Source organism: Didymosphaeria variabile (assembly GCF_027946475.1).
Source record: "Didymosphaeria variabile strain IMI 356815 chromosome Unknown scaffold_5, whole genome shotgun sequence".
Taxonomy (NCBI): Eukaryota; Fungi; Ascomycota; class Dothideomycetes; order Pleosporales; family Didymosphaeriaceae; genus Didymosphaeria; species Didymosphaeria variabile.
In genome coordinates, this window is record NW_026611624.1 from 1450422 (window position 1) to 1476399 (window position 25978).

At 52.7% G+C, this 25978-nt stretch overlaps 11 protein-coding genes across 11 annotated transcripts; 6 read left to right on the forward strand and 5 right to left on the reverse strand.

Moving 5' to 3' along the window:
* Window positions 1-78: 78 nt before the first annotated feature.
* N0V89_006939 (uncharacterized protein) lies at window positions 79-844 on the reverse strand (the record flags this gene model as incomplete). The annotated part of the gene is made up of 2 exons (XM_056215705.1): window positions 79-233; window positions 295-844. 2 exons carry the CDS (start codon window positions 842-844, stop codon window positions 79-81), a joined length of 705 nt encoding a protein of 234 aa, XP_056069952.1.
* A 786-nt stretch (window positions 845-1630) lies between these two features.
* Window positions 1631-2875, reverse strand: N0V89_006940 (uncharacterized protein; the record flags this gene model as incomplete). The annotated part of the gene is made up of 2 exons (XM_056215706.1): window positions 1631-2775; window positions 2824-2875. The coding sequence occupies 2 exons, from the start codon at window positions 2873-2875 to the stop codon at window positions 1631-1633; spliced, it is 1197 nt and encodes a 398-aa protein (XP_056069953.1).
* A 583-nt stretch (window positions 2876-3458) lies between these two features.
* Window positions 3459-5908, reverse strand: N0V89_006941 (uncharacterized protein; the record flags this gene model as incomplete). The annotated part of the gene is made up of 2 exons (XM_056215707.1): window positions 3459-5208; window positions 5283-5908. 2 exons carry the CDS (start codon window positions 5906-5908, stop codon window positions 3459-3461), a joined length of 2376 nt encoding a protein of 791 aa, XP_056069954.1.
* A 976-nt stretch (window positions 5909-6884) lies between these two features.
* N0V89_006942 (uncharacterized protein) lies at window positions 6885-8146 on the forward strand (the record flags this gene model as incomplete). The annotated part of the gene is made up of 2 exons (XM_056215708.1): window positions 6885-7548; window positions 7602-8146. 2 exons carry the CDS (start codon window positions 6885-6887, stop codon window positions 8144-8146), a joined length of 1209 nt encoding a protein of 402 aa, XP_056069955.1.
* Window positions 8147-8594: 448 nt separating this feature from the next.
* HOL1 (Major Facilitator Super) lies at window positions 8595-10321 on the forward strand (the record flags this gene model as incomplete). The annotated part of the gene is made up of 2 exons (XM_056215709.1): window positions 8595-9220; window positions 9277-10321. 2 exons carry the CDS (start codon window positions 8595-8597, stop codon window positions 10319-10321), a joined length of 1671 nt encoding a protein of 556 aa, XP_056069956.1.
* Window positions 10322-10640: 319 nt separating this feature from the next.
* Window positions 10641-11392, reverse strand: N0V89_006944 (uncharacterized protein; the record flags this gene model as incomplete). Its single annotated transcript, XM_056215710.1, has 2 exons — window positions 10641-11245; window positions 11311-11392. The coding sequence occupies 2 exons, from the start codon at window positions 11390-11392 to the stop codon at window positions 10641-10643; spliced, it is 687 nt and encodes a 228-aa protein (XP_056069957.1).
* Window positions 11393-12486: 1094 nt separating this feature from the next.
* Window positions 12487-14508, forward strand: N0V89_006945 (uncharacterized protein; the record flags this gene model as incomplete). The annotated part of the gene is made up of 1 exon (XM_056215711.1): window positions 12487-14508. The coding sequence occupies one exon, from the start codon at window positions 12487-12489 to the stop codon at window positions 14506-14508; it is 2022 nt and encodes a 673-aa protein (XP_056069958.1).
* A 1130-nt stretch (window positions 14509-15638) lies between these two features.
* Window positions 15639-17479, forward strand: N0V89_006946 (uncharacterized protein; the record flags this gene model as incomplete). Its single annotated transcript, XM_056215712.1, has 2 exons — window positions 15639-17001; window positions 17052-17479. 2 exons carry the CDS (start codon window positions 15639-15641, stop codon window positions 17477-17479), a joined length of 1791 nt encoding a protein of 596 aa, XP_056069959.1.
* Window positions 17480-18245: 766 nt separating this feature from the next.
* N0V89_006947 (uncharacterized protein) lies at window positions 18246-20099 on the forward strand (the record flags this gene model as incomplete). The annotated part of the gene is made up of 3 exons (XM_056215713.1): window positions 18246-18461; window positions 18515-18731; window positions 18778-20099. 3 exons carry the CDS (start codon window positions 18246-18248, stop codon window positions 20097-20099), a joined length of 1755 nt encoding a protein of 584 aa, XP_056069960.1.
* Window positions 20100-22343: 2244 nt separating this feature from the next.
* Window positions 22344-23768, forward strand: N0V89_006948 (uncharacterized protein; the record flags this gene model as incomplete). The annotated part of the gene is made up of 4 exons (XM_056215714.1): window positions 22344-22590; window positions 22663-22867; window positions 22918-23411; window positions 23506-23768. The coding sequence occupies 4 exons, from the start codon at window positions 22344-22346 to the stop codon at window positions 23766-23768; spliced, it is 1209 nt and encodes a 402-aa protein (XP_056069961.1).
* Window positions 23769-24087: 319 nt separating this feature from the next.
* Window positions 24088-24831, reverse strand: N0V89_006949 (uncharacterized protein; the record flags this gene model as incomplete). Its single annotated transcript, XM_056215715.1, has 1 exon — window positions 24088-24831. The coding sequence occupies one exon, from the start codon at window positions 24829-24831 to the stop codon at window positions 24088-24090; it is 744 nt and encodes a 247-aa protein (XP_056069962.1).
* Window positions 24832-25978: the final 1147 nt, after the last annotated feature.

The window sequence follows — 25978 nt, forward strand, 5'->3', positions numbered from 1 at the left end:
CATCTTTCTTTCATATCTGCATAGAATGTAACAAAGTGTAATATATACAAGAATTGGACCTCGTTATCCATGGGTCATTCAAGCGAACACGTCCTTGTTGAAGGTGATGGCACCCTTCCAGGTAAGTCCGTTGTCTGACGTTGTGAATCCCTTCGACGACGCCCCATCCATGCTCAGGGTGGCACCAAAATTCTTGTCTGCCGTGGCGAGGGTGATAACGACGTTCTCCCAGGCTGTTCATGGGTCAGTCTACAATCGCGGCGCACACGGTTGCAAGAAGAGATGGAGACATACTGTATGAAGCAAGAGTTCCGCACTTGCCAGTGAAGCACTCGTCTGCGGCGATGAAGTAGGTGGGGTTTTTGCCGATGTTCTTGTTTGTGATGGAAGAGATGACGTTGCCGTCGATGGACACGTTCTGCGACACAGTTCCAGACGAGACAGTGTTGATTTCGAAATCCACTTGCTGATTGTTGGCAACCGCAACATACGGCTCGTCCGTTTGGCCGTCTGGCAACAAGGTCGACGCTGCTACGCACCACGCGTTATTCGCAGCCGGACACCCTTGAGCCGCATTATCTGGAGCCCAGTTGAAGATGGGCTGCATGAGCGGGACGCTGTTGTCGCTCTGCGAGGCTGAAATACCAATCCAGATGCTGGCCCAGCAGTCGCTTTGGGAGAAGTCTGTGGGCACGGGAGGCGCGGTGACAGAGTAGGTGACCTTCTTGATGTAGTTTGAACCGCTGGTTGGTCCCATATATACGACATCACCAAAATGCCACTCCTGGTCTGCGGCCGCGCCGAGAGTCAGTGCCAAAGCCGGGATAATCGAAGTGAAGCGCATGGTCGATCTGTCTACAAATATTGCGAAGATGAAAAGGATAGACTTGAAAGCGAATGGAAACGAATGACGGAAGAGTATATAACGAAAGCGATGGCAAGCAATCAGCGCGCCCAATACCTTTATATAACTTGGCGCGAACTACTACTACTATTCTACGCCGTGCCAACGGCCAATTCTGAGAGTCATGAAATCTAACGAAAGTGGTGCGCATGTTTTCGCGCATGAAACAATTGAAACAACCGCGGGCCCGCAGTGGAGGAGGACGGGTTCCCACCAATGGCCGAGCGCCCGTAGTATCCGTGTATAGCGCACACGTCGGATGTGGTCCTTTGGAACTTTCATCTAATAGGGCAATAGACGGAATGTTTATTCCCGTTCTTGCGATGTTGGTGATTATGCGCGCTAATCTGCGTTGCTGTACGAAGGAGCGCGTATTCAACGAGTCACCATTGGCTACCTTAAGACTGGCGAGGGTGGTGACTTACTAAATACGAACTCCTTCATAGTTGAGTAAGGCCTGGTTCGCGCGAAGGCGGATAACGGCTGGACACAAGCTGACATCTGGCTCTATATTGGGTGTCGAACGATGGATCAGAAGTTGAGCAAGACTTAGTCGACCGCATGCACGGCAGAGAATCCATCTGAGCATACATCACATGGACAAGTTTCCGGATATGGAAGGGTAACATGTATTTCAATGATAAATGTACAAGAAGTGCACGTGAAGAAAAAAGGCAAAGTGTATCTACAAGAACAGAATGTTTGCCTAGTCCGCCCTAGACCTGCTTAGTTAGACCCGGTCTCAGCCTTGAGCCACGCAACGAACTCCTGAATGGTGAACTCGTCGGGAAGAGCAGCGTCGGATGAGGCGGCAGACGAGGCGCTGGGAGCCGCTGACGTTGGCGACGCAGCTACAGTTGCGAGGGTAGTAGGAGCAGCTGCGGTGGAAGCGGCGGCAGACGAAGGAGCTGAAGTCTGAACATCTGCGACTACAGTGGAAGAGGCAGCGACAGCGGAAGAACTGGCAGCGGCGCTAGACACAGGAGCCGCGCTGGATACAGGAGCAGCACTGGAAGCAGGGGCAGCGCTCGAGACGGGAGCAGCACTGGAAACAGGCGCAGCGCTGGAAGCAGGAGCAGCACTGGACACAGGGGCGGCGCTTGAGGCGGGAGTAGCGCTTGAAGCAGGTGCCGAAGAGCTATCGTCGCTCGATCCTCCAGCGCTTGCGATCGAGGTGGTCAGCTCTCCACTCTCAACGTAAACACCGCTGAAGAACCAGTCCTCGGCACCATCAGCATCGTTGCTACCAGGAAGACGAAGAACACCAAGATGCCAGTCAGCACCGTTAGACGAGGTGCTCGCATCGAACGGACCAGCGGTCTTGGTGAGCGCATCGCTGCCAGTCGAGTGGTAGAACGACACCGAGCCAGCATCGAAGTCGATCTCGTAGGCAACGTTGTGCCATTCGTCTGCGACGAGCTCAACATCCCACTTAGACACGCCGCCGACGTGCCACTGTAGATTGGTGCTGCTGCCCCCATTCGCGCCGTATTTCAATTCCGTGAAGTGGCTCTCGAAGAAAGCGATTTGGTGCTCGTTGGTGGCAGTTGGGGCGTTCTCGGCAGCAGTCTTGATAGAGAAGTGGTAGTAGACCTTGCCCTTGTTAATAGCGGCGCTGGTCTGAGGTATTAATTCCGTCCTCAGCATGGTCTGCCCGTTCCACTTGGCCGTCTCATCGATGGTGATCTTGACACCCTGCTTTGAACCCGTATCGGCGGGGTTCTTAAAGGTGCTGTCGAGGTTGACGTAGTCGGTCACGTCGCCGGAGCCGTGGATGTAGTACTGGTAAGGACCGACCGGGTTGGAAAAAGACCACTTCTCGAGATCAGCGCTCGATGTCAGGTCGTTGAAGCGTCCATCCCAGAGAATCTCTGTACCAAGGTCAGCATTGGTGATATTGCACGTTTCAGTCAACATACCTGCGGATACGGCGCTGACCAGCGCGTTGAAGAAGGCGGCTTTGGCGAACATTGTGAAAGGAATGACAGGAACCAGCTGTAAAGAATGTGATGGTAAGAAAGAACGACGCACGAACGAAAGTCTTTGGTAAGTGGGATGGAGGAAAGACGATGATATCGCGGCGGTGCCTGGGTACATACAGTATTCCCCTCCATTTCGTTACCTACGGGACATCCTTGCAGGACCAATAACCCGGGAACGAAACAGCAATGCAATTGTTTCAGGGTAATAGCGCAAGCCCAGATCGAGTGACGCTCATGCTGCAGCCACTGCTGGGCGTTTCGAGACGTTCGCGTGCGCCCGTTCCGTTCTGACAGGGATGACAGCCGTTTGGAATTGACAGCAGCTAAACCGGATGCTGTGAACGTCAGACCCATAAATTGCTTGTTACGGTCTGGTGCGCCGCACTTAGCGCCATGGACTGCCCCTGCTCATATAACGGAAGATCTAGGACCGAGGCCGAAATGAAATGGAGTCTGACGGATTGAACCCAACATCATGCACTTCGAGGATTGCACAATGGTTTTCTATTCATGATTAGTTAGTGCCATGATCATATCTAGAATGACTGAGCCAGACGGCGCGAAAACCTCTCTCATGCCTCCAGCTGCGACTTTGCATCCTTCGCACTCTTTACAATGCGATCTGCCTCAGCCTGAGTATACACACCATCCGCCACAAATGCCTTAACAACATTTTGAACTGTTCCTACAAAAGCACTGTGGGTCTTGAACGGTGCAGAATCCCAGACGATGTCCAGGAAAGTTGGCCCATCATTTCCAGGCGATGTGATGTTCGCGACAGGAACATCATACCGCGGCAAACCATCATTGCGTTTGCGGTTGGCGATCTTGGTGTCGACAGACCCAAATACAACGCTGGGCTCTACACGGCGAAAATACGCAGACGCGGCTTGGGTGTCGCCAATGTAGTACGGGCGCGCCGTCAAGTTGCCATTGCTACCGGCGAAGCTAAAGATAGAATCGCCAGCCGGTGAAGTCTTCACGGCAGCTGCCCGCGCGTAGTCGCCATCGAGCTTGAGATGCCGGTACAGCGAGAGCTGATGGTATGTTTGACCGCCCGCGGGTGTGCCTATCGTCTGAAGGAGAACGGGACCCCATAGCAGGGCCTGGGTGTCTGGGCGGTCGAGCGCGCGTTCGATGCGTAGCGTGAAGGGCATGGTGACCTCGACGACGTCACCCGCAGCCCATGTGCGGCTGATGGTGAGATATGAACCTGGTGTGGCGGTGGCATCCGAGACCGCATTGTTGACTTTGACTTGGAAGCCCTTACGGATCCAGGCTGGTACGCGCAGATTGATGTCCAATGGCCCATCGCCAGAGACGGTAAACTTGACGGTGTCGCTGCGCGGGAACCTTGTCTCTTGCTTGACTACAAACCCTTTATCTGCCCACGTCAAGGTGGAGGGAACATAAAGATTGACCCAGAGCGTGGACCCATCGGCCGAGCGTAGGTACACAGTTTCCTGGTACTTTGTGTGGCTTTCCATACCGGTGCCTCCGCAGCAAGTGCCTGTGTTTTCATACTCGCGGCTTGAACCTGGGGTCAGCGGTTGGAAGTAGGTAAGCATTGGACTCTCGGTACTGCTTTCGTCTGCACGTGAGCCGGCGATCATGTTGAACAAGCCGCGCTCGTAGTTGTCCATATACGTGGCGTTGTGCTCGTGCAGGAACAAGTAGCGAGCCAATTTGAGCAAGTTGTATGTAGTACACGTCTCGGCGCCGTTGTCAGCAATGGCGTTGACAATGTTGTCTCTGTTCTGGAACAGTTCGGGGTTGTCGTTGGAGCCTGGATAGTTGCCTCCCGTACCGCCATGGGCAAAGTGGCGGTGCGGGTGCACCCAGCCGTAGAAGTTCTTTGCGGCGTCAAAGTACTCTTGCCCGCCGCCGTGCTCGAAGACGCTCATATAGCCAATGAATTGAGGGACGTGCGTGTTGGCGTGCAATCGTTGGGCACGGCGTCGTCCGGGAATCTTGTCAGCCGGGACTACAAGTATGTCGTTGTCTTGGACGGCTGCACCAAACAGGGATTCTCGGTTATCAAACGCTTTGGCAGTGTACAAGTGCCGCTCGTCGCCAGTCAGCTGATATATCTCTGGGAACACCTCGTTGGCGCCACCAAATTCGCCAGCAATGTACAGATCCCACATGTAGTTGAGGTCCGACCTAGTCAGATTGCCAGTATAACCGGGCTGTCTCTTATCTCCGATGGTGAGTGCTAGATACGCCCAGTTGGCCATCTTCACCACCACGTCGAGTGCCTGTGTGTTATTGGTGTTGTAGTATGCATCTAATAGACCTCGTATAATCTTGTGCTGTGTATACCTAGAGGAGTGGTACGAAGTCAGCAACAAGTCCCCGACATGACAATAGGTACGTCTTGTACGTCCACAACTTACCACGATGCCCAAGTGTTCTTCGAGAGGTCGCTTCCGTAGATAGCCCAGCGTGGAGGACCGAGCCGCAGCACTGTATCTTCAGGTAAAGCTCCAACATAACCAGGGTGCGTTGGAATCCAATCGGGAGCACTGGCGGTTGTATTTGTTTGTTCGGTGTTGTTGCTCTGGTGCATACGTGCAGTGATGGCATCCTGACACGCGGCTATTTCCTTCACCATCCAGTCTAACTTTGTCTTGAAAACCTCTTCCCCTTGATCGGCATAGGCTTGGGAGAGCGCTGTCAAGTAGTGGCCAGTCCAGTGTCCGCTGAGCAACCCACCGTCTTCCCATCCGCCAGGAACCTCAATGCCATCGGGATTTGGTCGGCCGGCTTGATTGTTGAACAGAATCAGGAAGCGGCGCTCATCGTATGCTTGCACGAATTCCTTGATTCTATCACGTTTCTCCTGGAGCAAGCCAGCGCCGAGCTGTACCTGGTCGAGACGAAAGGGGCGAACAGGCGCAGTGCTTCCTGGGCCATGATCTCCGGCAACATCGGCCGAGGCTGAAGCTGCTATCGCAAGGACAGAGATACCCAGGGTCGTAAGCGCCCGCCGCGGGGTGAATAGATTATTTATCCGGGCCATTGCAGAGCTGGTGCGGTGCGAAACTCCCGCCTGGAGGACGATATCTCTTTATACGGCCGCATTGTACTCCTCCCCGCGTACCCCTCCTATAGGTTCGATACTGTGAGTTGGAGATCCGCAAAGTAGTAATCAAAGGTCGCACTCATGGGGAAGGAGACGATATCGTCGTGGCTATCCACGGCAAAGAGCCTCGACGACGGTGCGGTCTTTCTGCATCCCACCAATGGGCACGGCTACGAGCACGAAGGTCGTATCAGACGACTTATCGAGGGAGTGATCAACTTGCCGAGCAGCGATAGCTTACTCATTAGCACGGTTGCCGATTGCAACGTTGAAGGGGTGCGGGGTGCGACTGCCCAGGTGCGGAGAGGTGGCATGATGGATGCACGCGATTGCAGCTGCACCGTGCGTACGCCTTATCGGGTGCGAACAGGTGGGATGAGTAGGTGATTGTGAACGGCGTCACTCGGCCATTCTTGCGTTGGTCCTGGGTAGATGTTATCGATAAAGGCATCGCCGCGACTGCTCGACTTTTCGACTTCTCGATGCGCGTTTCGAGTAAAGCTCCGCCGGGTGCTAACCTTAGCGTAACGCACGCAAACCTTCCCCGTTCGCTGCGACCCGGCTAGCTTGCCTGTGGATTGCTGCTTCAGTGTTTCCGACATGTGCCCGCTCTCCACACTTGCTCATTTGCAGGGTCGAGGCGTCGCCATATCCGCATGTCGCGGCTCTTGACCTGCCATTTCCAGCCGATGACGCCCCGCTCCGCTTTGTTCGCTTCTTCGGCTGCGTCTCGTCACCGCTCTTGCTTGCCCGCATCTCAGCACCTTACCTTTCTTCTCGTCGCCTCTGGCTTCACTCGTTTTGCGTGCTGCTTGGGGTTTGCATTCCGACCATGGAATGTCCTGCGCATCGCACTCGTCCCTCGTTTCTGTTGCGCAACACGCAAGCATTGATTGGATGACCCATTCCTAACATGGATCTCAGTAGTGACACCAAAATCCCCTTGACGGCCAAGACGGTGCGCGCCATCGCTCGTGCGAGTTGCGCAGAAGCCTTTGAAAAGCTCGCGGGCGCTGTACCCGACTCCAGGTGGCTCGACTTCGACGTCAACGACGCTCGCAGCATTGGCGCCGACCGCGCCGTATACCGCTCTCTTTCGCGCTCCAAACACCACCGCCTGCTGGTCGTGGGTTGGTATGCGCCGGGCTATGACGACGAGGGTCCAAAAGATCGGGTCGCCGCTCACGTCCACACCGACCCCGCCGAAGTTAGGTTCTATCGCATAAAAGAAACCAACGACGGGTCGCGTTCACTCGAAGACGTCAATTCCACGAGCGCCGTAGAATTTGATTCCCCTTTCTGCGATGTCGGCGACGGCCAAGGAGATCATAGGGCGGGCCACAGAGTGACTGCACTCATTGAATGGTTCTTCCTCGATGCTGGGCTTGTGCTAGAGCTCACGCGACCGGACGGCGATCCTGGCAAGTTCACCAGAAACTTTCGACACGCGTGCATGTGGGTGGGAAACGACGGCAGCCCGCCGGGAGAACTCTACACACGGCGTTCGTCGGGTGCGAACATCAAGGAGGAAGAGAAGGAAACAATACCAGTGAGACCCAAAAGGTCGTTGACCACATGTAAGTATACCTAAAGGCTGCGTTTTGCATCGTATAGGTACTGAACCCTCCAGCTGCCAGCTTTCGGAGCCCAGCCGCCGAAGAACTCCGTTTACCGCTCATGAAGCGCTCCGCAACCGACACTTCCCCAGTCAAACGCCAACGCGTAGAGAATCCCTTCGTACGTCCGACCAAACATCGTCGCACTATGAGCGAACAGGTCACGCCATTGACTATGCCCCACCACCTCATCAAGTCTGGCTCAAATCCTCCCAGTCCTAGGACACCCACCCTCAACGATGCGGAGCGCATCAATCGAGCGCTTGGCGCCCGCATCATTCATCTCCACGAGCAGTATCGCACTCTCAAGTCGCTATTCGAGGGGACCGACAGTAAGCAGATGGAGCTTAAAAAGGAACTGCAGAACACCAGAGCAAGAGTTGCGCATGCCGAGTCTCGCTCCGAGGATCTGGACCGTGAAGTGACAGGTCTGAAGGCGCGGCTCCAACAGGCAGAAGAAGAGTCTACGAAACTGCGCGCCGAGATACTGGCCAGCAGCATTGGGCCCAGCAATGGCGCCAGTAACGGAGTGGATAGGAGAACAAGCAGGAAGAGATGACCATGCACTGTGGATGCTGCATGGACGGAGTTGGATTGTAATTCCCGCATTGAGCAAGGCGTTAGCGTGCGCTTCATGGCTGCATGTGATACCACCTACCATGCCTGGACTTTTCAGAGTCCATGAATCCCATTTTTCATCATTTCACAATCTGTGCACCCGCTTGTGCAAGGGTAATCAACCCATGTCAACCAGGTTACATCCCAGCATGTCTCATTCGTCTCGCGCCGGTTGGGCTTGAAGGCGCCCGGTCCGCGGTGCAGCTGCGTCACTCCCGAAGATAAGGCGCGCTTAAGAACATCAAAATCTGCACCTTCTCCCACCCATCTCTCTCCGCGCACGCGACATGCTTCCCTGCTAACACTCCTGACGCTGGAGCGTCGAGCCAGGACGGTTTCGTGTTATTCCCGCACCTGGCGGCGCTCGCAATCGCTATCCTGATCCCGCAATGTCGGCCACGAGAATGCGCAGCCGCAGCAATGCGCACGGCCACGAGGAAGTAATCCCAGGCACGCGACGCCTGTACGACGACCACGGCAATTCCCTGACCAGCGACTCGTCGCTACAGAAGACCGCCGCCGGCATCGTACTTGTTCCGCAACCCACGGACTCGCCCAACGATCCCCTCCGCTGGGGATTGTGGCGCAAGATATGGCATTCGCTTCTCGTCCTGTACATGGTTGGCTTGACGGCCGCCACGTCCAACAATGCTGGCTCTGGGTCCGACGGCGTCAACGAAGAGTATGGAATCAGCTACGATGTTTTCAACACAGGCGCCGGTGTCTTGTTCATCGGAATTGGGTACTGGGCGCTGCTGAGCTCGCCGCTTGTGCACTTGTACGGGCGCAGGCTGGGCTATCTTATCTCGCTTATCTTCAACATCGGCGGCCTCATCTGGTATGCGCGCATCGACAACAGCGGCGGCGTTGTGTGGAGCCAGCTGTTTGTCGGTGCTGCTGAATCTGTCGCCGAAGCTACCGCACAATTGTCTCTGTTGGATCTTTGGTTCGAGCATCAGGTTGGCAGTGTACTCGGTATATACACCTTTGCCACCGCCATTGGCACGTATTTGGGGTATGTTCTTCGTCTCGGCCACCAATCGCGGGATCGACCAACTAAGTACATCACAGTCCTCTCATTGGTGCCTATGTAGCCTCGGGACTTGGCTGGCGCTGGATCGGCTATGTCGGAGCTATCATCTGCGGTGGCAGCCTCATCGTCTTTTACCTTGGTCTGGAAGAGACGGAATTCTCACGCGACCGCTATATTGCTGGCCGCGGTCAAATCGTGACTGAAGCGGAGCAGCCAGTCGAGAAGGGACATGGGGAGGTTGATGCAGAAAAGTCACTGTCGATTCCAGTTGCGACATCTGCACGTCGCACGTCCATCTCACACAAGAAGACGTATCTGGAGCGCATCCGCATCATTACCCCAGCACCAAACCTCCGCGGGACAGGTTTCCAGCAGTACCTCAATCGACTATGGCACACGCTGCGAGTCTTCACTTTCCCTGCCGTGTGGTATGCAGGTCTGCAGTGGGGATTTCAGCAGTCCTGCCTCACATTCTATTTGACGGTTCAGGAGGACTGGTGGTATGGTCCTCCCTGGAATTACGGCTCTGCCGCCGTCGGCAACATGAATCTCCCAACGCTGATCGGCAGTCTGATCGGCTGCGCCTACGGCGGCTATGGCAGCGACGCCTTTATGCAGTGGATGATCAAGCGCAACAAAGGAGTCATGGAAGCTGAGTATCGCCTGTACCTCATGGCTCTCTGCACGCTGATCTTCCCTACCGGCATGTGGCTGTTCGGCATCGGTTCGGCCCGTGGGTGGAGCTGGCCGGTTCCATATGTCGGACTGGGATTTATCGGGTTTGGGTATGGCTGTGCGGGAGACTTGAGTTTGTCGTACCTGGCAGACTCCTTCCCCGACATGGTTCTCGAAGGCATGGTAGGCGTCGCCGTCATCAACAATACGCTTGCCATGGTTTTTACCTTCATCGCGAGCCCCTGGATCGATTCCGGTATGGAGAACTGTTTCATCGTGCTGGGCGTGCTTGGGTTCATCGTGATGGGTCTGAGTCTCCCTATGGCAATCTGGGGAAAGCGCACGAGGAAGTGGTCGCGCGATCGCTATATGACGTTTGTAGAAATTCGCGATGGTTTCTCCAGGTGACGCGGCACCTGTGCGTTACCCTCTGAGTACATTCGCGATAGATGTTCTAGCCGTCGCTCGTGGTACCGTCAAGCTTACATGTTGTCTCTCGCACCACGAACCAATGGCCACAAGACAGCTAGTGCAAATATCTATCACGAATTGTTAATCATATTCACAGATGTTGTATATTATGAATCCTCGATCACTCCTGCACTATACTTGATTCACTTTTAATCGCCAAGTTTTTGGGTGCCATGCCCTTGTCTGACGTACTCGATCTCACAAATGACGTCCGTCGTATATCATTACAACTTTTGATTTTCTAATGTAAATTGAATCAGACACCCAATGCCTTCGCAATGGCTTCACCAACGCCGGTCGCACTCGCGGGGTTCTGACCAGTAATCAGACGCCCGGACACGACAACCTTCTCGCCCCAAGGCTCTGCCGCCTTGACAAACTTGCCTCCCGAAGCCTTCTGCAGCGCATCCTCAGGAAGGAAAGGCACGGCCTTTGTCAGGCCAACCTGCTCCTCCTCGGTGTTGGTGAAGGCAGTCACCTCCTTGCCGGCAACGAGCAAGCTCCCATCCGAGAGCTTAGCGTCGTAGAAGACGGCTGGCCCGTGGCATACGGCAGATACAACCTTGCCGGCCTCCCAGAATTCGCGGATGAGCTGCTGCGAAGTAGGGTTGTCGACGAGATCGAACATCGGGCCATGACCGCCGACGTAAAAGATGGCATCGAAATCGCCGGCCTTGCCCACGAAGCTTTCAAGCTTTTGTGTGTTTTTCCACACAGCTTCATTGTTCTTGTGGAAGTTCACGGAAACGTCATCCTTGGCCGCTTCGACGGAGGCGGGGTCCAGCGGTGCTTCACCGCCTTTGGGCGATGCGACTGTGATCTCAGCCTTCTTAGAGAGGACGTGGTACGGATGGGCGAGCTCTATTGGATGTTAGCATGTGAAAACTTTCGCATCGGCGAACCTTGAGCGGAGAAATTGAACCTACCAGGAAGATACCAGCCAGTCGGCTTGTCGAGGCTGCCCAGCTTGTTGTGAGAGGTGAGCACGAAGAGGATCTTGGGTGCCATTGTGAATATGATTCGAATGTGAGGAGGATCAATTGCAGAAGAGGGGTATTTGGAGGGGCAGTCGAGCTATTTCATCAGAGTACCGAGTACCATGTCATCGCCTCGGTAGCACTGAATGACCTCATAACGTCTGATCGACACTATCAAAACGGCGTCTTTTCGGTACCATGGCCCTGGTACGCATGCAGGAAGCCGCAATTGACCGAGGCAGTTTCAGATGCGGCTCAAAAATGGTGGTCTTTCTCAATCGAGTAACCGACGATGAAAGCACTTCCGGGCAGGCATTTAGCGTGCTGCTGCGCACATGGCGGGTAAGATCGCCAGCTCCTCCGCCGCTTTCTTGGCACGGCGCCAAGGCGGCAACAGGCTGAAGGATTCCCCCGTCAGCAGCTAGAAGAAACGGCTATTTCATCCCGAACTTGTCCATCATCCATCGCATGATTCCAAGTCCACGACAATGCGAAAGTCGATCGACACCGCAGATGCCAACTGATAGTGGAAAATTATCGGTCATAGCCTTCCCACGCAGCACGCACGCGACAATGTGTTTAGCATTCCGGAGTCTCGAACAGCTCGCAAAACTTTAGAACGTGGCTCTCGTACGGAAGTGATGATCGACCCCTGACGCCCTTGCTTTGACACATGGCATCACGGTTTTCTACCTATCTGTCCCAAGATTCGTCAGCGATTCTGCCTGTTGCTTCCGCATTCATCTTGACCGAGATTTGAAAAGCCATCCATCGTGGCGCAAGAGAAAGGTAGCTGAACTGAACCAGCATGCTTCGCCTCGGGCAACCCCACGGGCCTACCAGCATTGATCGCGCGACGGCCGTGATGCAGCCACATCTGCAAGGCTGGGGCCTAGAAGTAGCATGGGCAAACGGCAATTGGAACCGGACCCGCTAGGGCATTCATCCTCAGCCCGCAACAGGTTCAGCTCATGCATGCTCAGACGCGATGTTGGCAGATGCACGACGATGGATCTGGGGGCTGAGCCTTAGGCATGTTCATAGCTATTCCTCACGTCTATGGTTGTTCTTCACTCCACATTCTCGCGGTCTGCTCGAAGCGCAAGCAGATTCGACACCACCGATATGGAGCGCCAGACATATTCCGGGGTCGATGACATTGAGCGGGGTGCAAGCAGAGATCAACCCAGGAGCCCAATCAGCAGTCTAGGAGAAGAAAGACCCAAAATCACCTACCAATACGTGGAAGAAGAAAAGGAAGATCATGACCACGGCATCGACTGGCAGCCGGGATGGCGCAACCAGTGGCCTTGGGTAGGCTTCTCAGGCTTCATGACGATAATTATTGCGACAGCAATGGCTGTTGCCATTCTCGGCATCTCCAACCACAAGCGAGTCAAGGATTGGCCGTTCGAGAAGTATCCCGTTCAGCCTAACGTGCTGCTCAACATCGCGAACCAAATCCAAAATCTGGGGCTTATTACAATGGTTGCCCAAGGTCTGGCAATCGCCTGGTGGAGGAAAGCACTCAGGGGGAGTTCACTCCAAACTCTGCACCAGAACCACGCCTATTCATATAGCTTTTACGCAATTATTACCAGTGGGCGGAAGTTCAATGTCGTTGCGCTTGCTGCCCTTATGACCAAGTTTGCTGTCGTCGATTCGACTTTGTTTCAAAAAGCGACCAAGACAGTCATCACGCAGCAGACCGCGTACATGAACAGCTCAGTGACCGCTTGGATAGCCACCGAATGGCCTCAGAACAGTGGCGGCATACCAAGTAAGAACGACACCGCCAACCCCATCAAGACAGTGGACGCCGCTTGGGCAAGCGTCATCGATGCATACTCGGGTAAGATTGCGAACGGCAAAGTGCACGACCTGCTTGGTGCAAACGCGTCCTTCTTTGACTGTCCTTATCGACAGGAGTGCTCGGGTTTCGTCAAGGGAATCGGATTTGCATTCAAATGCAACACAACCACGGAGGACATTGACTACGGCCTGCAGCACCTGAGTCAGCAAGGTGGCGTTGAGTCGTCTTACCCGTTGTGGGATCTATCTTTCAACACGAGTTGGGCGACGACAGAGAAACCTTATGCCAGTGTGCAACTCAACATGTTGTATGCTGACACCCATCGCGGCGAACAAGCAGGGTCCTGTCCCGGGTTTGTGACTCGTCGCTCGTGCGAGATCCGCCCGGCGATGGTGGAGTACCCACTCACGGTCATGATTCCAAGCGAGGAAGAATTGGAAGGGAAGAATATTGTTACACATATCAAGTTCTACAACCAGACGGGTAACGCTGATTTCGGGACTGAGTTAGACAGCGAACAAATCGATCAGCTCAAAGTCCTCGAATACCGCGACCTCGAAGAACGGCTTGGCGAGGTCTCCACCGTTGGCGCTCTGACTTACGTACTCAATAATCTCTACAGCTCCAATGCCAGGCTAGTCTTCGGCGAAGAATGGGACATCAAAGTGGAGGGCTCCCAAGCGCAGAGCATCTTCTTCGCGGACTCCGACTCCGACGACGCAAATCGCTGCTACTACGACATCGACAAAGACGGTCGTGACGACCCGGCGATCGCGCTCCTCCGCAAGGTCAACACACTCAGCTTTGTCGCGGGTCTCTACCTCAACGGCGCGCCTACGACAGACGTGTCGAAGCGCAAAGCCGCGAACATGCCCAGCCAAACGGTGCTCTCCTCCGTCACCGGCATCGTCGAAGAGTACGACACAAACTTCAGCTACGTCGCTGGCGCCCTCGTCGCCACCTTAGCCACCGTTCTCCTCGTACTTCCCGTGTATTGGGGATTCTGGCAGCTAGGTCGCAAAGTCACGCTCGGTCCGCTGGAGATCACCCAAGCATTTGGCGCGCCCATCATCGCGCCTGACCGCTATAAAAACTCGCACGGCGACTTCGACCATATACTCAAGGAGGTTGGCGACCGCCGCGTGCAGTATGGGCAGCTGAGGGGCGCGCCACCGGGCCAAATGGGTATTGCGGAGCCGCATAACGTGCAGTATCCTGATACGGTGGTTCGGGTGGGAAGTTCGCATACAAGGGAGAGGGCGTTCGGCGTTGGGATTGGAGCTGTGTTGGGAGGGATTACGGCGGGGTTGGTTGGTGGAAATGCGAAGAGTTAGGGTTGAATTAGAAATGGCTTTCTATGTATATATTTGGTCTGTCAATGTTAACGTCTATTCCGACTTTGAACCCCCTTGCGCCGCGATGGCATCTCTTTCGCGCACTCAGCGTGAAGGCTCACGATTGTCTATCATGGGTATGTCATTGTGGACGAAGGTGTTGATCGCCACTGTGATTTCGATTTCAGCGCATTCTGCGACATAACTTTCCTGTACACATCTGGCGAAGATTCGTTCTTGTTTGTACATAAAGAGCAAGGCGTTATCCCAATCTTAGTATCTTCATTACAAAACCGCCCTTGGGTGAAGTCTTGTCATATCACCCGTACGCTTCGGTACATCTGCATGTAAATAGCGCTCTGTGTCACTGTCTCTTAAACTATGAATGATCCCTCCCCAATCTTCCTATTATCCCCTTCCTCAGCTTCCCATTAGTAGTCTCCGGTCGCTCCATAACGCCAACATTTCCGAGCTACCGCATATAAATCGGCGTCTTAAACCGACTCATCTGTGTACTCACTCATCCCTTGATTTTTTCAACAGACGAAAGCTGATCAAAGAACAAGATGGCCATACTCCATGGCACGGAAGGCTACGTAAGACCCAAAAACATGAAAGCTGCGACCTCTTGATTAGGATACCGGCAAGAGTGATACCTGGTGGCTTATTGAACGCAGGTTTGAACGTTTTTACCACAGTTTGTTGTTCTCATCAAGTCGACGTCCCGTACAAGACATTGACAGAAAATATGACAGCGTTATTGCAATTTATCCCCACTCATCTGCGTATCACCGGACGTGAACGAGGGCGACCGACCTATATGGTATCTTAGAGCGAATGTTGGATTGTGGGGTACCGGTAAGAACGCGATCGTCTCGATCGCATGCCTCGGGTCTGACCGATTGCCTTATCAGCATAAGCGCAAGGTATGCACTACCCCTCACTGCGGACATCCCCAACACCGAGGAACTCCTGTGTGTCTTAACTTCATTGAAGCTCTGGTCTGTCGTATCAGGCTCCAGATAACATTGGCTCTAGCACCTTACCAGTCTTTGAGCGACCTTATAGATCATCATCCACAATCCTCCGTAGGCAGCCGGTAACTGTGCCCATTTGATTGTATCATCGATATGGCGCCAGCTCGTGTTATGGAGATATCTGGGTCTGTGGAACAAGGCTACATAGCCCCATCGGATGCAGCTCATGAAAACGAATGGTACAACCAAGACTTCGACGGTTATCGCGTTACCGAGGAGCCATTACACGCTAAGCGCCACCTGCGCATTGTATGCGTTGGCGCTGGAGCATCCGGTCTGCAGATCGCCTACAAAGCTGAGCGTGCACTCTCCGACATCGATTTGCAGATCTACGAAAAGAACTCTGATGTTGGCGGTACCTGGCTGGAGAACAGATATCCAGGGTGCACTTGCGATATTCCTTCGCATTCTTACCAGTTTACATGGGCACGAAACCCTAATTGGAGCCAATACTACTCAAGCAGTGAAGAGATATGGCAGTATTTCAAGGATGTTGCAGTCAAGTATGATTTGGAGAAGTATGTACAGCTGAATACGACGGTGGAAAGCGCCGAATGGAACGAACAAGAAGGGCAATGGAAAGTTACAGTTCTTGGGCCAAATGGAAAGCAAACGGAAGACTGGTGTGATGTCCTCATATCCGGTGAGTTACTCTCATATACCTGTCACTTTCGTACTGACCTTGAAGGCTCTGGCGTGTTGAACTCGTGGAAGTATCCAGACATCCCAGGTCTGGACTTATTTAAAGGTAAACTGATGCACTCGGCAAAGTGGGATAGTGATTACGACCTGAGTGGCAAGCGCGTTGCCGTCATCGGTGGAGGTTCCTCCGCCGTTCAGATCGTTCCCAACATCCAGCCTACTGTCGGCAAGCTATATGCCTTCTTGAGATCTCCAGTTTGGGTGACCACTGGGTTTGGTGCGAAACATGCCGGCCCCGGTGGCACAAATTTCGAATATTCGCAGCATCAGATCCAGAAATGGAAAGACGACCCGGAAAGCTATCAGAAATATGCACGCGATGTTGAGGGTGAGCTCAACAAACGGTTCAATCTCATGCACATGCATTCGAATGATCAAAAGAACTCACGCGAGCTCATAGCCAGCATCATGGATGAGAGAATCGGAAACGAGAGAATCTCGAAGAGGCTGGTTCCCAATTTTGCTCTGGGTTGCAGAAGAATGACACCTGGGCAAGGATACCTCGAGTCCCTGAGGAAAGACAACGTGGAAGTGATTCATGAGTCCGCAGTGCGACTTACCGAGACTGGCATCGTGGACGAGAGTGGTGTAGAGCATGAGGTGGATGTGGTAATTTGCGCAACGGGATTCGACACCTCGTTCACACCACATTTCAAGATGACCGGTCGCAACAATGCAGATATCAAGGAGCAGTTTGGAGACTTTCCAGTAGGCTACCTCGGAATCACAGTCCATAACTTCCCTAATTTCTTCCGTAAGTTAGTTGCTGCCGACAAAATATCTGTGAAGTGCTGACAGACACAGTTTTCATCGGGCCCAATGGACCCGCAAGCCACTCTTCCATTCTCCCCATACTTGAATGGTACACGCGCTACGCTTTCAACATGATTGCGAAGTTCCAGACGGAGAATCTCAAATCGTTCGAGGTCAAAGCTGCCGCCGTCAAAGACCTGTACAACCACACTCACGAGATTATGAAGCGACTTGTTTGGTCGTCAGCATGTCGATCGTGGTTCAAGAATGGGAAGACGCATGGTCCTGTGACAGCCATCTACCCGGGAAGTCGTTTACACTTCTTCGAGCTGCTGAAGGAGGTGCGATGGGAAGATTACGACCTGGAGTATCGCACAGGCAATCGGTTCCAATTCTTAGGGAATGGCTACACCTTTACGGAAATGAGTCCAGATGGGGATCCTGTCTGGTATTTTGATGATGATTTTACGAAAATATAGACATAGGAACAAAGACAAAGTGGTGGAGCTAGCGATTAACTAACTGTCAACGCTTGATGCTGAATTTTGGTAATTTCTAGTCACTAGTCACAGTAGCCAACATAATAGACTGACCTTCGTTGGGGCTAGATTCTTAGGTCCCTCCCTGTGTTAAGAAGCTAGGTGCTGGCTACAAAGCTTAGTAGCTATTAGTATAGCCTAGGGTGACTCGCTATATAATGCGTGTTCGAAGTTATCACCTAATAATGTACGAACGTATCTCATGTTGGCGCAAGAGCCGCCGATCAGGTTTTCGTGTCGGCCACTGCAAGCATGTACATCAATGTACAAGATCCTGGATCTGTTTCAGCCGCATTGTTTATCGACGATCGCACTTTCCTAGCACGGTTATCATACCACACGCCTTTAGAGGGCGCGTGAACATCGACACAGCCTCGGCACTGTACACGGCGCTTGCACCCATTTTGCGCAGGTAGATAATACAAGCAACATGAATCTAAGATATCGAGGATATTGCGCATACATCAAAAGCTTGTTTATCCATTGGCGAAGCTTGGGAAGCTTCCTCTTGTGGCGAAGATGAGGCCGCACCATCGGATGATCCTTGTTCGTAATCAACCTTATTAGGCAGGTACCAAAGCCACGGTGCGCGCATCGCTCTCCTTCCACAACTGTTTGTATGGGCGACGTGGTAGATCTCAATGATGCATATATAAAGCAAGCGGGCGAGCTTACTTTTCGTCAGCTCGCGCGCCAATATCCAAAGATGCGCCTCCTTAAGAACCTGTCCGCGCTCGCTATCCTAGTGTGTGTCTGTGATGCACGACCCACTAGCAGCGTTGTATTCGAGAAGATCGAGAGCAGCCCGGCGGGTTGGGTGCTGGACAAAGCCGCCAAAGTCGACAAAGATGAAACGTTCATTACGCTGAAGATTCACTTGGTGAACCAAGGGTTGGACAAGTTTCACAAACTTGCTATGGACGTGAGTCAACCCACTTTACTATGCAATCTAAGTCGAGCTAATCAAGCGCGCAGATCGCAACGCCGGGCCATCCGCAGTATGGCAATCATCTCGACCATGAGACGATACTGGCAATGACTGCACCGAAGGAAGAGTCCGTCGACCTGGTAAAGGAGTGGCTCGGAAGAGAAATCTCGAACGCCAAGGTCGACGTGATGGGCGACTACTTCACCGTGGAGGGAACTGTCAGCGCTGTTGAGAACCTCTTGAAGACGAAATACAACAGTTATGGTAAGAAATCATTGAGAAATCCCGAACATGAATCTGACTGGAGAAGTGAACGAAGAAACAAAGGCAAAGACACTGAGAACACTTGAATACAGTCTTCCCTCCGTGCTCCTTGGCCACGTTGACATGGTCCAACCTACCACGTACTTTGGCGTGAAGCAGTTCCGATCCACCATCTCTGAGCACCATGCAATTGCAGATGAGGCGGATGATTTCCACGTCGAGGCTGCACAGGCTGTGACCGGATGCACTGGTACGCGCATCACCCCCACCTGCCTCGCCAACTTGTACAACTTTGCAAACGCAAAGAACGAAACCACTGGACTACTTGGAGTTGCAGGCTTCCTTGAGGAGTACGCCATCAAGTCCGATTTTACTACATTTCTCAACAGCTACGCCTACTTCAATAACAAAGCCAAGACATTCACTTGCACTGGCGTGAATGGAGGCACCTGCCCTACATCTCCTGCCGGTATCGAGGCCAACCTGGACGTCCAGTATGCAGGTAGCATTTCCAGCTCCGTGCCAATGACTTATTACAGCACAGCTGGCCGTGGCCAGTGGGTCGGAAGCGGAACGAATACCAACGAGCCCTACCTTGAGTTCCTAAACTATCTGATTGCTCTTCCTGCGGCTTCACTTCCCAACACCCTCTCCATCTCGTACGGTGACGATGAGACCACCGTTCCCCTTTCGTATGCAACAAACGCATGCAACCTCTTCTCTCAGCTCGGAGCCCGTGGTGTCTCAATCCTCATCTCGTCTGGTGATTCCGGCGTAGGCAGCACTTGCAAAGTAAATGGGAAGACGTCCTTCACGACCGCCTTTCCTGCCGGTTGCCCTTGGGTCACCACCGTTGGTGGAACAACTGGAAATTCGCCTGAATCGGCTTGGAGTTCCGGCGGGGGCGGGTTCTCTGAGGTCTTCGGACGACCGGACTACCAGAATGCGACTGTAAACAAGTGGCTCACGACCGATACGACCCACAGTGCCGTGACCAACTACTTCAACTCCTCTGGTCGTGCCTATCCTGACATCTCCGCCCAAGCCACCAACTTCGTGATCATTGCCAGCGGATCCGCCCAGTCAGTTTCTGGTACTTCTTGCTCTGCCCCCACTACGGCAGGTATCTTCCAATTGCTCAACAGTGCACGCATTGCTTCTGGCAAGAAGGGCCTGGGTTTTCTCAACCCTTGGTTGTACAACACCGCAAGCAGTGGTTTCACCGATATTAAGAGCGGAAAGATCTCAGGATGCAGTGGGGTTATCTCTGGAGCAGGATTCAGCGCTGTCGCTGGATGGGACCCAGCTACCGGTCTCGGAACGCCGAACTACGAGGCTTTGCTCACGTTTGCAACGTCGACTGCGTAGTTGCAAGGGCAGAACATATATTCTGGATCAAGTTGAATCAAAATGCAATCAATTTTGACGAGATTTGAGCTGTGTGAAAAGATCCAAGTTTTCGGAATTTTGTCAGTGCTATATTGATTATCCTTTGAGTAGGATGTGATAAGTTGCGTCGGTAACAACAGCGACCGCAGGTCGTTGGCGAAGATATGTGGGGCTCGGAACGAAGACCTACGTTTCAAGCCATCTGAGGAGACGACGATATTCATCGGAGAATAGGGAAGTGCGGTGAATTAGCGCGCGGAATTGCATCCTCACTAAGCTCCCGTCCAACACGTGACAATCTCAGTACGGAGATCGCATACTGGTGAAGAAAACGATCAGACGTGACGTGACTGTATTTCACGAAGTTTTTCGTAGAGAGCGCATCGCCTCTGCGAAAAGACTATGACTCTGCGAACCGGAATTGCGCAAAGGTAGCACGCCAACAATCTCCAACGCCCAGCGTCGATGTTGTGACTCAGATGTCTATTTTGAGCATTGCATGGCTAGTCACCGCCACAAAGCAAGCGTAGCCAAGATCTCGAAAATAAACTGCAGGAGCCATTGCAGCGCTGGAACAGACAGCGGGGCGAAACCAGTTCGGTGGGGGTAAGTTCAGCGCGGCTGATCAACGTTGCGGATCCGGAGGGTCCAAAGCTGCTGCGTTTGCCGATCTTCCCCTTCCTTGAAACAACAACCCCGCGTCTGGCAGACTGCGATGAGACAGAATTCGATACTGGTGGAAAGACAGCCAGTGAAGCCAAGGTTGGAAGGAATGGCGACAATATGTTGGGTAGACGAGCAGTGGGAGTCTGGTTGCCGATCGTTCATACGGTCACGATATGATTCCACCTCTACTGAGATATCGATATCAAGATCGGATATATAATCATGGGGAAGCGGGATCCTGGTAAGCGTTCATACGAGAGCCCAGACCGGCGAACGTGTGCTCGACTAATGTCTTTTCCTTGCAGGGTAATTTGTGCCTGCGAATCGAACGAAGCGGTGAGAGGAACCTATTGCGACGGAACGAAGATTGAATTACACTGCCAATTGTATGATCAATGCTTTGAAAACGCGACCTTTGCTCAAGTACAGGTATTGCTACACTGCTGATGTTCAGCACTTTTTAGCAAGGACGAAGTGCAGACGAACTCTCTCGAAGATCAATTATGCGTGTCGCAGCTTTAGTTTCATGTCCACAAACGATATTTTGTATTACTTATCATTTGGTGAGTGCGCAATGATCGTCGGGTGATTGCTGCTCGACGGTCCCGGTTTTCCCCCTACAAGGACACAGACCGTTTTTGTTTGAGTCCGCAGTATGACGCCAACCTGTTTATGTGTAGCAGGGCGAATTCTAATGCACTTGGGTATCCCGGCAGCACCGAAGAGATTGGGCGCGCTTTGTCCTGGTTGGGACCTGGCCGTCGAACCTGTCTTAGCACGTCCACGACTATTTGTCACTGTGCTATGACTACTGATCCAAACATCTTACGGGCAGGTGGTAGACGAATCACGAAAGCCATGCTCGATGGAAAAGAAGATACTGTGGACGGAGATGGACGCGGGGATGTTGGGGAGACGCACGCGAAGTGAGGCGGTTCTGTCGCCAAGATAAAACGTCCGCTTGCCCCAACGGCTCACTCATACAAGGAGCCCATGGCTTGCGTCTTCATGGTCTCTGCGCATCGTCAACATCGTAACAACGCACAGCCTGTCGAAGCTCTACTGTGTACGTACTCGACCTGAAGTCTCGGGCAACGTCCAAGTCCTAAGGTTACCCTTGGTCTGACCTCTTTTCTGTGCACCTTAGCACCTTATCCCATAGGGCTCAAGCCACCACTCAATTCACATGTCGTCGATTCGGGTCGCAACCTAGAGTTCGGTCCGTGGACTCGTGTCGAGCCCCGAGGTTTAGGCATGACATCGATAGTTGCAGACACTCGCTCTACCTTCCCACGGGCGGGGAGACGGTCAGGAGCGCACGGACTCTTATGAGACCAAACTAGTGCTGTCATGGACGCGGAAGGGCCCGCAGACCAACCGGCCGACGCTCCGCTGCCACCTCCTCTGGTCACATAACGGCCCATCCGCGACAAAGTTTCCCCTCTGATCGTGCTAGGGTGATGGCATAGTGCCATTGATTGTCGACAATGTCTTCAATAACAATGCAGCTTCCATCATTTCCATCTCACGCTCACCCCCCTCATTACTCACGATGCAATGGACAGCTGCACGCGCTTCATCGTATGGACATGCTTCCTAGCGGCCTCTTCTACTGCGGCTGCACCTCAACCACAACGACAAGAGCTGTGCAGCGATGCGAAGCAATTACAGACGCGCGATGAGCGCGTTGTCATGACCGATCCTCAGACTGGGCGCATATTCTTGCCCGGAGAGACGAGTCGGGCTCGTACCGTGTACACAGTTGTGGCTTTATCCTGCGCAGTAGTGTTATCGCTCTTATTTGGTATGCATCGCACATGGTTCCAACAATGCCGCGAGAGCGGTGCGGCTTTCGACACTGACTAATGTCATGTAGGGCTGCGCGCAAGGACACTGGCTCGCAACATCAGGAGAAGGAACAACTTGACCTCTATTATCCTATCATTTCTCTTCCTATTCGCCATATGCTTCATCTTTGCCACAGTGGTGGTTGAGAGCGGGCAGAGTCTGGCTTCCTCTAATCTATGCTACTCCGCTATCATCATCTGCCTAGTTTTCTATACCACGAACAAGCTGGCCATGTCAGTGTACTCCATACCCCTGGGCTAAATGATGCTGATAAACGGCGTAGCTACATATTCCTCCTGGAACGCGCCCGCATTGTGCGCGCGCCTTTCATGAGGCGCTACCGAGATTGGTTATGGATATCTGGAATGGTCATAATCTGCGGTGGCTTCGGATCGGTCGCCATCACCGGATTCATCTTTCCTGTTGACGAGCTCTCCCCGATAGATGGTCGATGCCGCATTGGGCTGCCGCGCAAAGTAGCCTTCCCGCTCATGTGCTTTGACATCGGTCTCAACTTCCTCCTCACCGGGCTCTTCATATGGCTCCTTCGTCCGGTACTGTCACTTCACCGCGTAAATCTTGTGCCGGGTCTACTCAGGAAGCCTACCAGCCAAGGAAGAAGCACTGCGAGCGAGGCAACTCTACGATATAGCCGCCCGCACATGTACAATTTGAATCATTCGATCAAGGTTCTACTCTGGAAATGTCTCATTGGAAGTACACTGGTTATGTTGCCCACAGTCGGCAACATGGTCACGTTCTATATCATGAGGGGGCGTGAGCTAGGTTGGATTTGCTTGACAATTTGTACATTTGACGGTAAGTCACAGTCTGCGTTCATAAACCAGTCGAACTAACCAGGATTGCATAGTGAGCTGGGGAGTCCTCATCATCAACTGGCTGACCATCGGCTCGGCCAAAGCTGAGAGGGCCCTGACCACCCTGGCATCGCAGCAGACAGTGAGCGAGCCAGAAAGCGAGCGAGACGGACCGGTTCCTCCAACAACCATGCAGAGCCGGCTCAGTGGCTTGGGCGAACGCCCGCCGCCAGCAAAACTTAAAGATGAAGGAAAGCTGTTAGCTTTCGAACGCATTTCGTCTGTTGCCAAGGAAAATGACGGTCCAATGAGGTAGCGACACCACAATATCACTATTTCCTAAACATAGATAATGTAATGCGCGGATTCTGCTCTGCCCCTTTCGTTGCAGCGCACCAGAACGTCAAGCTGCCCCTTCATCACATCATACAAAGGGAAAGCGATAGAGAAACACAAATTACCGTGAAGGTATATCTCACAAAGCTAATTCTCTATATCTTCACAAAGCAGCTGACGTGGACCAGAAAGCTCTGGTACTAGTACGCGTCGCGTCGCATCGATTATCCTTTCCATCCGGACACGAAACAAGGCACAGACCACCTCAGATCTAGGGGACTCCTAACAAGGAAGTACGATCACGCGTACGCACGCCACCGTACCCATTCCTCGTACAGCGCTCGACGTGCCATGTCGTCGATAACGGCCGCCCGATCGCTCTCAGCCAGCTGTTCTGCGATAGCCCAATCCAGATCCCTGCCCAGCTTGCGCATAAGCCGTTGTCCTTTGATGCGATCTTCCGAAAACGTGAATTTAAGGTCTAAATTCCGCTCCTCAAAATTGTAGATCTCGTACAAGCAGTCCCGCGTCCTGGTCATATAATCCTCGAACGGCAGAAACCAGCATTCTTCGCCGAACCCAAACTGCTCAATGGTGAAATCCGCGACATACTTTCCACGGTTATGTGGGAGCGTTATCAGAAAGGAAGAGTGTGTAGGGTCTGGAACGTTAGCGTCGGAGTCAGGGTTGCGGAACAGGAATACAGGCGCGATGTCGACGTTGAGCCAGTCCACACGCACGCCCGGAATGCGCGCGGAGAGCTTTGCCTCGAGCGATGGAAGCAAAGCCTGGACGACCAAATCGCATTCATTCCAGGCCAAAAATGCGCGTTTCATGGACTCGGGCATGTCGGCGGGAATTGCAGCGTAGCCTGGGACGCCGCGTCTATCGTAGGCGATTACCGGCTCGTAGACTGTGAACCGGTTGGCTGAATCAGGCTTCGAGACCTTAATGGCTATGACAGGATAGGAGGACACATTGTTTACATAGGCGTAGAAGATTGAGCGGAAGATCGAGGCGACTTGCTTCACGACGGTAATCATCTTGGCTATATTAGGTAGACCGCCTACCAGGAATCGAGGACTGGGGGAGCTATGCGTCTGTACCAAGACTTCCAGAGCGCTTAAAAGGCTGCTTTCGTGGGCGTACTTATATTGTGAAGATGAGTTCGAATCTTGTTCAATGTGCGAAAACAGTGAGACAATACTTAACTATGATTTAGACAGGGACTGCCTACTATGCACACATAATCAAAGCATTTTTTGGAACGGCCAAAAGCAATACTGTTTGAAAGGGCGTTGAGGGCACGACCGAAAAATTGTATATTGGCCCAGGTGTCGAACCGTAGGCTAGTTGTTTTGTATTTCTCTTTCGGCACTTTGATCACGTGCTGTTAGGCAACGTTCGTGGGAATAGCTTTGATGTGACTTGTTGGTGTTCTGCTGAGTAGTGATCCCTAAGATAGAACCGTGGTACACGATATAGCTTGTATCTATAGTCGAAAACAAAACATGCGTGTCAATGTACATATGCCGGGTGAACTTGGACTGTGAAAGCTCGTCGAGGATGCAGGTCGATACTCTAAATATTGTTATTAGTATTTGCGCGAAAGCTAGGTAAGTTTCAGCCAACATGAGATTAGAACATGCCTCTCATTCATGTAAAGAGCTGACCGAGACCTCGAGTCCAACGGAATTTGAGCGCGAGCTGATCATGAGACATCTCTAGGAAATATCCACCTGTATGGACTATTGGAAAGAGACTTGGTCCTTTGTAGATTAGTGCAGCTGCTGGAGGAGATTTGTTGTTGCCGCATGGTGCTAATACCCGGCACTTGGGCAGACCTACCGAGCTTATAGCATCGCATCTCACAAATTCCCATCTAAGCATCTCGCAATGCACCTTTGTACATTACCATTATCCGTGGTGGGATTCGTAACGATTGTCTGTTCAGCATAGGGGTGATCTAGTCTATAAAGTCGTGACGTCATGTGCATGATTGTCACGAATCCATCAGCGCAATGCATTTAGGTTCTCATGACAAGAATCTCAACATCCGAAATCATAGGACATAATTAGCCGCAATTCTGAAGAGGCGGGTCTTACAGCTCAAAAAGCTCCATAATGTCACGAAATACCTACACCGCTTTCCAACGACACCTACTATTTTTCTCAACTACCACGAATCCA